This window comes from Dicentrarchus labrax, unplaced genomic scaffold (genome assembly GCF_905237075.1).
Source record: "Dicentrarchus labrax unplaced genomic scaffold, dlabrax2021, whole genome shotgun sequence".
NCBI classification, from domain to species: Eukaryota; Metazoa; Chordata; class Actinopteri; family Moronidae; genus Dicentrarchus; species Dicentrarchus labrax.
Window position 1 is genome coordinate 24,199,109 of NW_026136719.1, and position 10,693 is coordinate 24,209,801.

The 10,693-nt window shown below is 39.2% G+C and overlaps 1 protein-coding gene across 3 annotated transcripts in view; it reads left to right on the top strand.

Moving 5' to 3' along the window:
• The window catches only part of LOC127351190 (protein unc-13 homolog C), a 100,359-nt gene extending 90,707 nt beyond the window's left edge, over positions 1-9,652 (top strand). For all 3 annotated transcript variants that reach the window (XM_051378487.1, XM_051378488.1, XM_051378489.1), the window contains 4 exons: positions 2,064-2,211; positions 5,236-5,328; positions 6,840-6,999; positions 8,007-9,652. In XM_051378487.1, the coding sequence (XP_051234447.1) occupies positions 2,064-2,211; positions 5,236-5,328; positions 6,840-6,999; positions 8,007-8,292 (687 nt within the window). In that variant the 3' untranslated portion in view covers positions 8,293-9,652. The remainder of the gene's footprint in view (positions 1-2,063; positions 2,212-5,235; positions 5,329-6,839; positions 7,000-8,006) is intronic.
• Positions 9,653-10,693: the final 1,041 nt, after the last annotated feature.

Genomic DNA, 10,693 nt, shown 5'->3' on the forward strand with positions numbered 1-10,693 from the left:
TGTTCTACAGGGACAAAAGGAGAGTTATGGTGAGGTGCCACTGGGGGAACACAGCATCATAAAGTGCTGAGAAAACTAATTGATTCTGCTGTCTCCAAGGAAACTACCTGCAGGTTTAGATCAATCGTGTTGCTGAAATTCTTTTCATCAGTATTCCAATGAGAACATATCCAAACTGAACTAATGGCTGAAAACAAATGATTAGGATAATGGGTAAATGCACTGGCCCATATAGGAGTGCATATTTGACAAAGATACAGTCAGTTTTACTAATTCCAGATAATGGACCATTTGTTCCTTTCTGTAAACTCTGACCTGTGAGTGATTGTAGAAGAAAGACAGCTGTTTGTTTCCCACCAAATCCAGCTTTGTTGTTGTATATAAATAAGTGTGTATATGGATGAACTACACATGTTGTGTATTCCAGAATAGATTATTTTCTTCAAGAATGTATCAAAAAATATAACACCCCCTATCACCTGTTTTATGTACTGTATGTATTACATGCTGTATGGAAAAGATATGACAGTAGTTGTTCATGTAGATTTATCATACTACACTCAAGTGTAACCTCACGTGGTTTGTCACAAGATTCAAACCCCTGATATGTCCCGAGGATAGAGGAGAGGTAAAGAAAAAAGGAAATGATGGAAAATAGGAGCAAAGGAGAAAAGAGGAGCAAATGAATAAATTAAAGAAATAAGGAAGGATATAAGGAAGAATGGGAGAAAGGAAACCAGACAAGGAAGGTATACATTTAGGAATGATGGCAGGTTGGCAGGTAATTTTGCCAGAGGCAGGGGAACATTTTGTGCTTGAGGGATGATTCTGCTGGAGAATGTAGCATTGCAGCTGAGCTGTAACACTATGGGCATCCTCCATCATTAGGCAACACCTTCCTTGAGTGAACTTCTCTGTATATTGAGGTGATTAGAATATATATATATATATAATAGCATATCCACAATATGAAACTTTATCAATACCTTAAAATTGCCCTAAAAATAAAATAAGAACTATTGAATACACACATACACTTATGAATACTGAATAATTAATTCTTTCTGTATAATGTTGGGACATTTTTAAAAGCAGCAACCTAGATTATTATCATTTTTTTTTCACATGTTCATTAATTTATCTATAAAATATGTTTTCTGTAGGCTACATTTTTGATTAATTATATGTAGTTTCCCTATTTAGTGCATGCAATTTTGTTATCTTTTACTTCACTAAACTCCAATGACTCACCTCCTGCATGCCAGATTATGTATAGTTCATGAGAGGCATGTGTTGGTCATATTTTGTGACTCATGAGACATTAGCGAGGCAGAAAACAGTGCCTCCTACTGTGCTGAGTCACAGTCACACAAGTAAAAGAATATTCACTAACATCTTATAGGGATGTCATTCTGTCTAATGAACATGTTGTGACCATAGAATGTGTGGATACCACCTCTCTTTTCTGTAGAAGTGTATCAGCTTTTTGACTTAGTTCACGACAAGAGACTCCACGCTAACACCCCAGCACAAACTCCTTTGTCCCTATAATGATGGGGGAGAGCGAGCAAAACACACAACAAGCCCAAAAGAATAAAGGCTATATAGGGTTTAGAAATGTGCCTCCAAGTTTATATTCATCTTCACACCTTTTAGCAACGCCTCCTTTCTTAATAAGATCTGTCCATGGCCACCCTCCCACCTTCCACATGTGGGAGTGGTGACAACATTTGAAAAGAAAGCAAAGGCTCGTCTGTCCTCAGCTATCAGGCTTATCAGCACAAATGGGCATTAACCAACCAAGCATGGGTTTCAGATTTAAAAGCATGGTAATTAGCTACAAACGTGGCTATTACTGCTGTCTCTTGTCTGGTCTCTTTATGTGTCTGCTCCTCCTTGTAAAGTGTATACTGTCCATATAATCCTAGGCTTTTCTCACAGGCAACTGTAACCTGCTGTCCTGTAAAAACTCAAAAGAGGTTGCCATCATCCAAGTTGTTCCAATCTTTTCATTTACCTTGCAAAAGCATATGTCTGAGCTGCTCTTTCCTTTTATTTTGCAGCAATACTTCCATGCTGGAGGAAATGGGCTGAAGAAAACCTTCCTCGAAAAGAGCCCCGATATGAAGTCCCTCAAATATGCTCTCAGCCTTTACACTCAACCTACAGATGCCTTGATCAAGAAATATATATGCACCCAAACCTCTCAAGGTAAGGAGCTTGCCAGTTAGGTTACGGTTAATGGGGTGGAATTACCCTCAGCATTCAAATACTGAAAACCTTATGGGTTAAGAGCTGTTGTGTGACCATACAAAGTGTCTCACATGGGTAGGTTCAGACTAAAAGAAAGCTATAAAGGCAAGAAATGTAAAAAAGAAACAACAACCAAGTGATGGTAAAGGATATTTAGATAGTAAAAGTGGCTGGAAAGGTGTGAAAAAAAACTGTGGCTACTATTATGTAGCAGCACTTTAGCACCTTCTCCAGACACTAGTTAATGAGCATATTCTAATTAAACTTGATAAAATCTGGTACATTACATGTCTGCAACATTTCACGACTATAACCATATACTGCTTACAATAAGAGAGAAAGCTGTGTTAGCACCAAATCACTTGCTGCTTCTATTCGTATTTAGAATTGAATGAACACAATGTGACCACATTGAAATCTCCAGTTTTCCCATCAGTCTTAGCTTCCTTTACATTACAGTATGTTTGTTCTGAGGATCTCTGCGTCACTTTATATTCTTTAGGCTTATATGTGCAGTGGACATTGCAGTAATTGCATTTATACCCCTTACTGTATAAGTCGTTTGTCTCTTTCACTGTGAATAAATAAGAAAAAAAACAAATAAGCAAAGTTATCTATGGCCTCCTCACCCCATACCCTGAAGGGCTTGAATGCTCCCACGCTCCTTTTTTCTCTCTCTCATTAGAAACACATAAAAACACTGTCATGATATATTAGATATATGTGTATTGTGGATGTACAAATCCTCTCTCTTTCTCTGTCTCTCTCTCCATCTCTCTCTCTCTCTCTCTGATATCACCGACCCACTTTTATGTGTTGCTGCCTCATTCATCAGTTTCTATATGGAACTTTGTTTTCCCCGTCTCTCTTTAACAAGGCGGAAATACCTTCAGGTGTCCGGACAGATTCGAGAGGGAATTCAGTCCAGTGGGGCGTTGAAGCTTTAAGCTCCCGGTTGCCTCAGTGTGTTGCAGAACACTGCATAGGCAGGCAGCAGGAAACAGAATGGCAATGGGAGAAAGCTAGTCAGCCAGGCAGCCAGCAGGCCCAACCAGCGCTCTCGTTCTCAGTGACTGGCAGATGGGCATAGACGCACAGCGCTTCACTGTGTGCTATTTTGAGATTGCTCAATGTGTTTCTCCCCTTCCTCCTTCATCCCGTCCCCTTCCCGCCTCTGAGTTCACACCATGTTGTCGCTCTCTTTCTGAGGTGGTCTAATGTGATGTCTCTAAGTGGAGGTAGTGAGGTGCTTGATGTGCATTAGGTCAGTAAACAGCGTGGGGATGTACTGATGCTCCATGTAGCACGGTGGACACTGTTTCATTAATCACAAACCCCTGTGCTCTGGCAGCGACACATTTAGACCACGGCACGCACTGGTCTATTCCTGCCAAGTGTGCGTCCTGAAGCATACATGTGTCTTTCTGTTTGTTAGGAAGCAGGATGAAGCTGTATAGCTGCCTTAAGCTTTAATGTAAATACAGTATTGACAAAAATGAACACATCTTTCTTCATGCGGTAATTTTGTGAATATTTCACAGCGTTCTCCTTATAAAGTAATCTGCTGTTGATTTGTCACTTTGTGTGTGTTGCTTGTATAAAAAAAACCCAACGGGGATTCAACCGCAACTCTTAAACAATTAATTCCTACTACTCACCTTTCTTATCTGTTTGTTCCTTTTGTTAGCATTTGCCTCACTTAATCTGCTGACCCTACTCACTGCCACTTTTGTTTTATCGACTTCTGCTTTCCTTTATCTTCCTCATGTACCATTCATCTTATTTGCACTCTGCTCTCCCACGTCCCTCAAACTGCCCCATTCCAGTGTCTCCTGTGTGCACGCCTGTTTAAAGGCACTAACCGACTCACCCTGTCTCTGATTCCAAGCAAAAAAACAGAGTTATATTTTTATTTATTGCATTATTTCAGCCGATAGCTGAAGGAAATGTGTTGTGGCATTGCTCCGTTAATTTCCCATAAGTCCAGGGCTTAATTGTGCAGCAGCAATGTTTTGGAGCCCTCCCCCAGCCTCTCAGGGCATCATTACAATAAATCAAGAGGCTTGTTTCTTCATTACCAGCTATAATGGGCAATGCATGTTTGGCACATATTGATTAGCTATTGGATCAACATGCCCCTTCATCAACTACACCGGCACATTTGCTTTCCAGTGTTCAACATCTGTTTGTCCCGGGCTGGGTGAAACACAAGGCAGTTTGTAGTGTAGTGGCAGCTGAAATGGGCAGGATTCCCTCTATCAGGCAAAGTGAGACACATGGTCAGCAATCAATTCTAATTGTTTCCTGGCAACAACATGTCCCTATGTGATTGAAACTATAATGGTGACGTAAGTGCGCAGGGTGTGATGCCCAAAAGGGTATTTCCTCCATTACACTTGATATTTTTGTTCACTCTTGTTCCCTCTTCACCTCGGCTGTTGTTCCACTTGTCTGCATGCAGTCAAATCCATTGTTTTGTTTGTATTTCTTTCTAGTTGAACAGTTTGACAATTTCATTGTGTAGAACATTATTTATTTAGTGATCCCTTCAAACCATCTGCCTCCTCCATGGCCTTCAAACTTGGCAGATTATTTCATGTGTCTTTTTCTCTTCTTCTTCTTCTTCTTGTTCAGCCTCAAGCTAAAGGAAACCATGACTGTGTTTGCTACTGGGCTGCCATGGGGGTGAAATCATGTCTACTCCCTCACTGTTTTTCTTGGGTTTAGTTTTTTTAGCTTTGACAAACAGGGAGGTGTTTGTACGCCACTTTTTGGATCAATTTCTGGATGCCTCATCTACAAAAAAAGCTGCACCCACAATTTTGGATCCCGTCCTTTCATCCTCCCTCTCTCTCTCTTTTATTTTTGCTTCCTGATCTCTCTATTTCTCTCCCTGGCTCCCTTTCTGCCACTCCTCCATTCTCTCTGATTTTCATTATGCCTCTTACCAATTCTCCTGTTGTTGTTTTGGTGTGTGTCCAGGTCAGTCATCCAACGGATCGGTGGGGGAGGTGTCGATGCAAGTGAATCTCATCTCTCACCCTGGCACTGGAGAGCACAAAGTCAGCGTGAAGGGTGAGATTTTCCTATACTCAGACCTGTTTTTTGTTCTATTCAAATGTATTCACACTTGCAAAGACGCACCATGGGCAGCTCATGGTGGTAATCTCTAGTGCTGCTGGGCCACGCGCAGTTGCATTGTTTTATAGTCCTGGAGCTTGCATTAAAGAAAAAATAAATAAATTAACGTCTGAAAGATTGCTGATAACGTAATTACAGCCATCATACAGAAAACCACAGCCACAACTGGGTTTATACTGTCAATTGCTTATGTATTTATTAAAATGTCATGTTTTTTAGCCATACTTGTCTCCATGGCAATCTGTCAGTCTGTTCGCCGCTTTGATCCAGACTGAAATATCTCAACTATTTCATTGATTGCTATGAAATTTTTCTACAGGTATTCATGTTCTCCAGAAGATGAATCCCACTGACTTTGATGGTCCCTGACTTTTCCTATAGATCCACCATGAGACAGATAATCTATGAAAAAAAATCAGATTCCTCTGGCTCCTCGTAGTGCTCCTAATGGTATCTTTAAGAATCCACCGTGCGTGAACGAAGGCTCGTCAAATACTGACGGGACCTGGGAATCAGAGTCAACAATCAATTATCTTCAAGCCACCGACCCAAAGCATCGGTATTTGATGACCTGGCATTGAGACTCAGCAATCAAATATCTTTCTCGGCTCTGATTGATTGTTTTCTTTTAGATGCAGTGGATTCTTGCAAATGCCATTAGGAGCACTGGGAGGAGCCAGAGGAATCAGATTTTTATCAGTCTCATGTACTACTGTCTGAATATGGTGAAATTTTCAGCAAATATTAAAAAAAATTGCAAGTTGGAGAAAAATTTATATAAAACAATGATTTTTTCTTCTGCAGTAGCAGAATGCACTACAGCTGGCATTCCACTGTAATCAGCCGACGACAGTAACATGACAGTGTGATTGCCTGTGTGGTTACTATGGCAGTCATATATGGATGTTTCTATTAAAGGAAAATCCATTATTACAGGATGAAGAGCTGCAATTTAGCTTTTCCATGTTTTTTTTCCATACTTGTCCATTCTGTTCTTTCTGCGTTTCCCAGTATTACCTTTGACAACCACCACAGAGGAAAATGCAGAATGCAAAAAATAAATAATAATAAATATTGCACTATGGTTTGTTGAAGCCGCTGTGCCAATCAGCATCCCTGTCTCCTTCATGTCAGAGTGCAAAATAGTCTGCAAAGATTCATTGGCACTGACATCCAAAGATGTTTACCATCAATGTTCCAGATAAGTGGAAATGTTTGTGCCATCAAATTCTTTTGTACTTGCTCTGACAGTATCTTAGCATAATAAGACATTTTCTACATTTAGCCAGTTATCTGTGGAAATAAGATATGTACACTTCCAAAAGTAGAAAATGGAGCCAGGAATACCCTTTTTTAAAAGATCATTAGTGTTGTGGGTTTTCCTTTACTTTCTCCCAAACTATACGTACAATTTTGCTGAATATTATTTTCTGTGCATTTCTCAGTGGTCGCAGTGAACAACCTCATCTGGCAAACCAACGCCATGTTCCGACCATTTGTAGAGGTCAACGCCGTGGGACCACATCTGGCTGACAAGAAGCGCAAATTCAGCACCAAGACCAAGAATAACAACTGGTCACCAAAGTACAATGAAACATTCCAATAGTGAGTAATCATGCTTCCTTTGCGTTAGTTACAGAATTTGAGGGATTATTATTATTATTATTATTATTATTATTATTATTATTATTATTTAGAATTTTACCTACCTGCATACAACCTTTAAAATAGTTTGCAACATTCTGTACCGTATTTGCTGCCATTCCTTCAAACTAGTATCCAGTATGCTATCTGCACATTACAAAAGAGCCTCCAGAAACGTATATACAGTACCACATAATACCTTACAACTGCTCTATGTAGTGAATAAAATTGCTTTAACACTGTGTTCATTGCACTGAAACTGTTGAAGGAAGTCAAGTGACAGCTGTAGCAGTCTGTTGGCTTTTCGACACACTCTTCGTTCTCTGAGCTGATCCAACTAAAGTCACAAAGCTAAAGTGATCTTAGACTGAGTTGTAGCAACACCAGTGTGATCAGTGCAAACCCAGTGCCGCCTGCATATAGATTATCATTTTAAATTTAAAGAAGCCGTTTAGTTGCTATGGATAATTAGAAAACAGCCTAAAAAAAAAAATTGTCTCAGAATAATGGCTCATTTGTATAGAAACATTCATTTTACTTCCAGAACATGGCTGAATTGTCTTATTACAGCCACACATATAATAAGTCAGCCAGAGACTCTTACTGACACATTATATTCAGCAGCGAACAAAGCTGAATGTCAGTGTCAAAAAAGCAATTGGGTTGTACTCATGTACAATCAGACACAATGAGCCTTTGGGTTTTTCATTAAGTTTGGGAAATAATTAAAAAAATACATCAAAGTCAATAGAGTATACTCTAAAGTAAATTACAACTTACTTAGCAGTATCTGAACTGTCATCATAAACCCAACATTTTTAATAATCCATGCAGGTTAAATCATTTCCTGTTTGTATACTGCAGTGCTACACTCGAGTAAAAGTAAAACATCACTGATTTTGGATCATGTGAACATATCTGAATTCTTGAGTTCAACCTTTCTGATCTCTCTGTATCATTTCTCTCAGTGTTCTAAGTAATGAACATGGTCCGGAGGCCTATGAGCTGCACATCTCAGTAAAGGACTACTGCTTTGCCCGGGAGGACCGCATCATTGGCATGACGGTCATCCAGCTCCGAGAGCTGGCGGACACGGGCAGCTGCTCCGCCTGCTACCCCCTGATGAAGAGCGTCTCCATGGACGAAACTGGCCTCACCATCATGAGAATACTCTCTCAAAGGACCAACGACGAGGTGGCCAAAGAGTTTGTGCGTCTCAAGACAGACACACGGTCGTCAGAGGAGGTGTCGTAATGTGGAGCAAGAATGCAGTATTTAAAGAGTTGTGTTGTCTTAAGTGAGAGATAAAGAGAAAAAAGGAGAGAGTTTTTCTTGAGAGAAAATGAGATGAGATTGTCCAAAGAGAAGTGAAGGAGGCCCAAATGTGGCGAGGCAGGAAGACAGCGAGAGAGAGAGATAGAGAGAGAGAGAGAGAGAGAGAGTTGTGTTTGTTTGTTTGTTTTTGTGCATGTGCGTAAAACATCTGTTGGAATGTTCATTTTAAAACTACAATATGTACAAGTGTTTACTTACCGTATGCTTACTATTAAGTACTATATTCTACGAGTTATGTTAACGAGACATGAAATACCTTTTGTACAACATTTAGTCTTTTTGAACAGAGATTTGTTCCAATAAAGTGCCAAACCAGTGAAAAAAAATAACAAAACCAACGTATATGAATTATGGTGAACTTAGTATGTTTGAAATTTGCTCGATTATTTTGTCCGGTGTAAGTCATTTTTTTGACTGTGTGGCGTTTTGATTGTTACAAAGTCTTTCATTTTGCACCCTCGTTTTTTGGCTTCACGTTGTTCCACACAGCACTGTTGTGCATGTCCTCTTCTCGGTCATGTCTCTCCCATGATTCCACAGTGACCACCGAGCAGGGTCCCGTCCCCTTGCCTTCAAACTGTTTGTATTTTAAGTCGACCTGAAAATAGACCATGTTTTTTTAAATGGCGATGACTGCTATGTAAACCTTCATAGGTGTTTGTAATTTTATAACCATGACAACAATGACGACAGCCTCCAGTGCTAACAGTCTTAGCAGAAAGGATGGAAATGTTTTCTTTTTCTTTGGCTTTTTGTTCTTTCTTTTTGGCCATCAGCTTCCAGCCTTTCTGAATGACCACTGTGAACATGAGCTTTGGAAGGCAAGCTTACATGACATTGCGGACAGTTTGATATTATTGTTTCCTATTTTTCCGATAACTTTGTTCCTGATAAACTGCCAAAGTTATATAATATATTTGTACAAAAGCAATCCATTACATGTATGAAGATATATATGTACATGTGATCTATTACTTTTTCAATGCTTAATATTTGATTATTAATAGGGTGGTACTAAGATTTTATTTTTTTTATTTCCTGTGAAGCTGTTAACCAATATGAAAGTTGCACATGTTACTTTACACATTAGTTATATCAGCTTCTGTCATTGGAATTATTTTTCTTCATAAAGGAAAGAGTCTAACATTTGGTAAATATGCAACATTCCTATGTATTGCACTGATGGCGAATTGTATGTCATGTAAATATATTTAGTGAGATATTGTACAAAAGTCTACTTTTCTTCAATGTGCATAAAGTATGTGCAAATGTGTTAAAACATCTGGGTCATTTTGAACAATTCTCCAGTAAGACTCCCTTTAACACTCAGCACAAGTGTGAATCAGTTATGAGGTTATTTATAATTGAAGCTTCAGGTGACTAAAGTAACTGACCTGTCAACTGCTGTTCATACAAACTGACTGCACTGGATTACTCACATTTGTGTTGATATCTGCAATATGAAAATCAGACGTAATCATCCGTTTTGGGGAACAATTGGACAACGTTTGCATGCAGGTCTGTCCTGTTAAATCTGAAATAGCTTTAGTTGGGGGAATAGAACTGTAAATATTGTGACAAATGTGGTCAGTTGCAAGTCCAATCAATGCCAGTATTTAAGAAACAAGGTGAAATGTTCAATGTGAAAATGATTTTTGCTGGTTTGCAGATCTGTTTGTTGTTGTATGTTTGGGTATTTTACTACAGTACAACCACTATGAAAAGGATATAACCTCTTAAACAGTACTCTGCCCATTCTGCATCACACTTAAGTAAGTTTGTGGGAGTCAAGATGGACAGTAAAAAAAAGGATCAGAACCAATTCATCAGAACCAGAGATATATATACTGTAAGTTTTTTCACATATCCAGTAGGACTCCTCAAGGCATGACAGTCTCTGGTGTGTATATTTGGTGGCATTTCCCTTTAAGCGTAACAAACATCTCTCAATACACCATTACATTACCTGTTGTAAGATTTAATGGCATCTAGCAGTGAAACTGCTCGCCTTCCAAGCGTGTGGAAGAAACTAACGGTGCCTGCAGTCCTCGTGAAAAATGCAAAAGGCTCTACCGAGAGCCAGTACTGGGTTTATACATTCTGGGCTACTGTAGAAACATGGTGGCTCAACATGATGGACTCCGATTCTTATTTTCAGGTGATTATACACTGATCAAACCATATGAATATTATTTCCCATTTCTGCCATGACATCCTCCTAAATGTTACACACACCTTTAAACAAAAATGTTAAATTTGTTCACTTTGCTGTGTTGCTCTTTCAAAAGTACATTCAATGGCTAATTTCACAGATGAATTA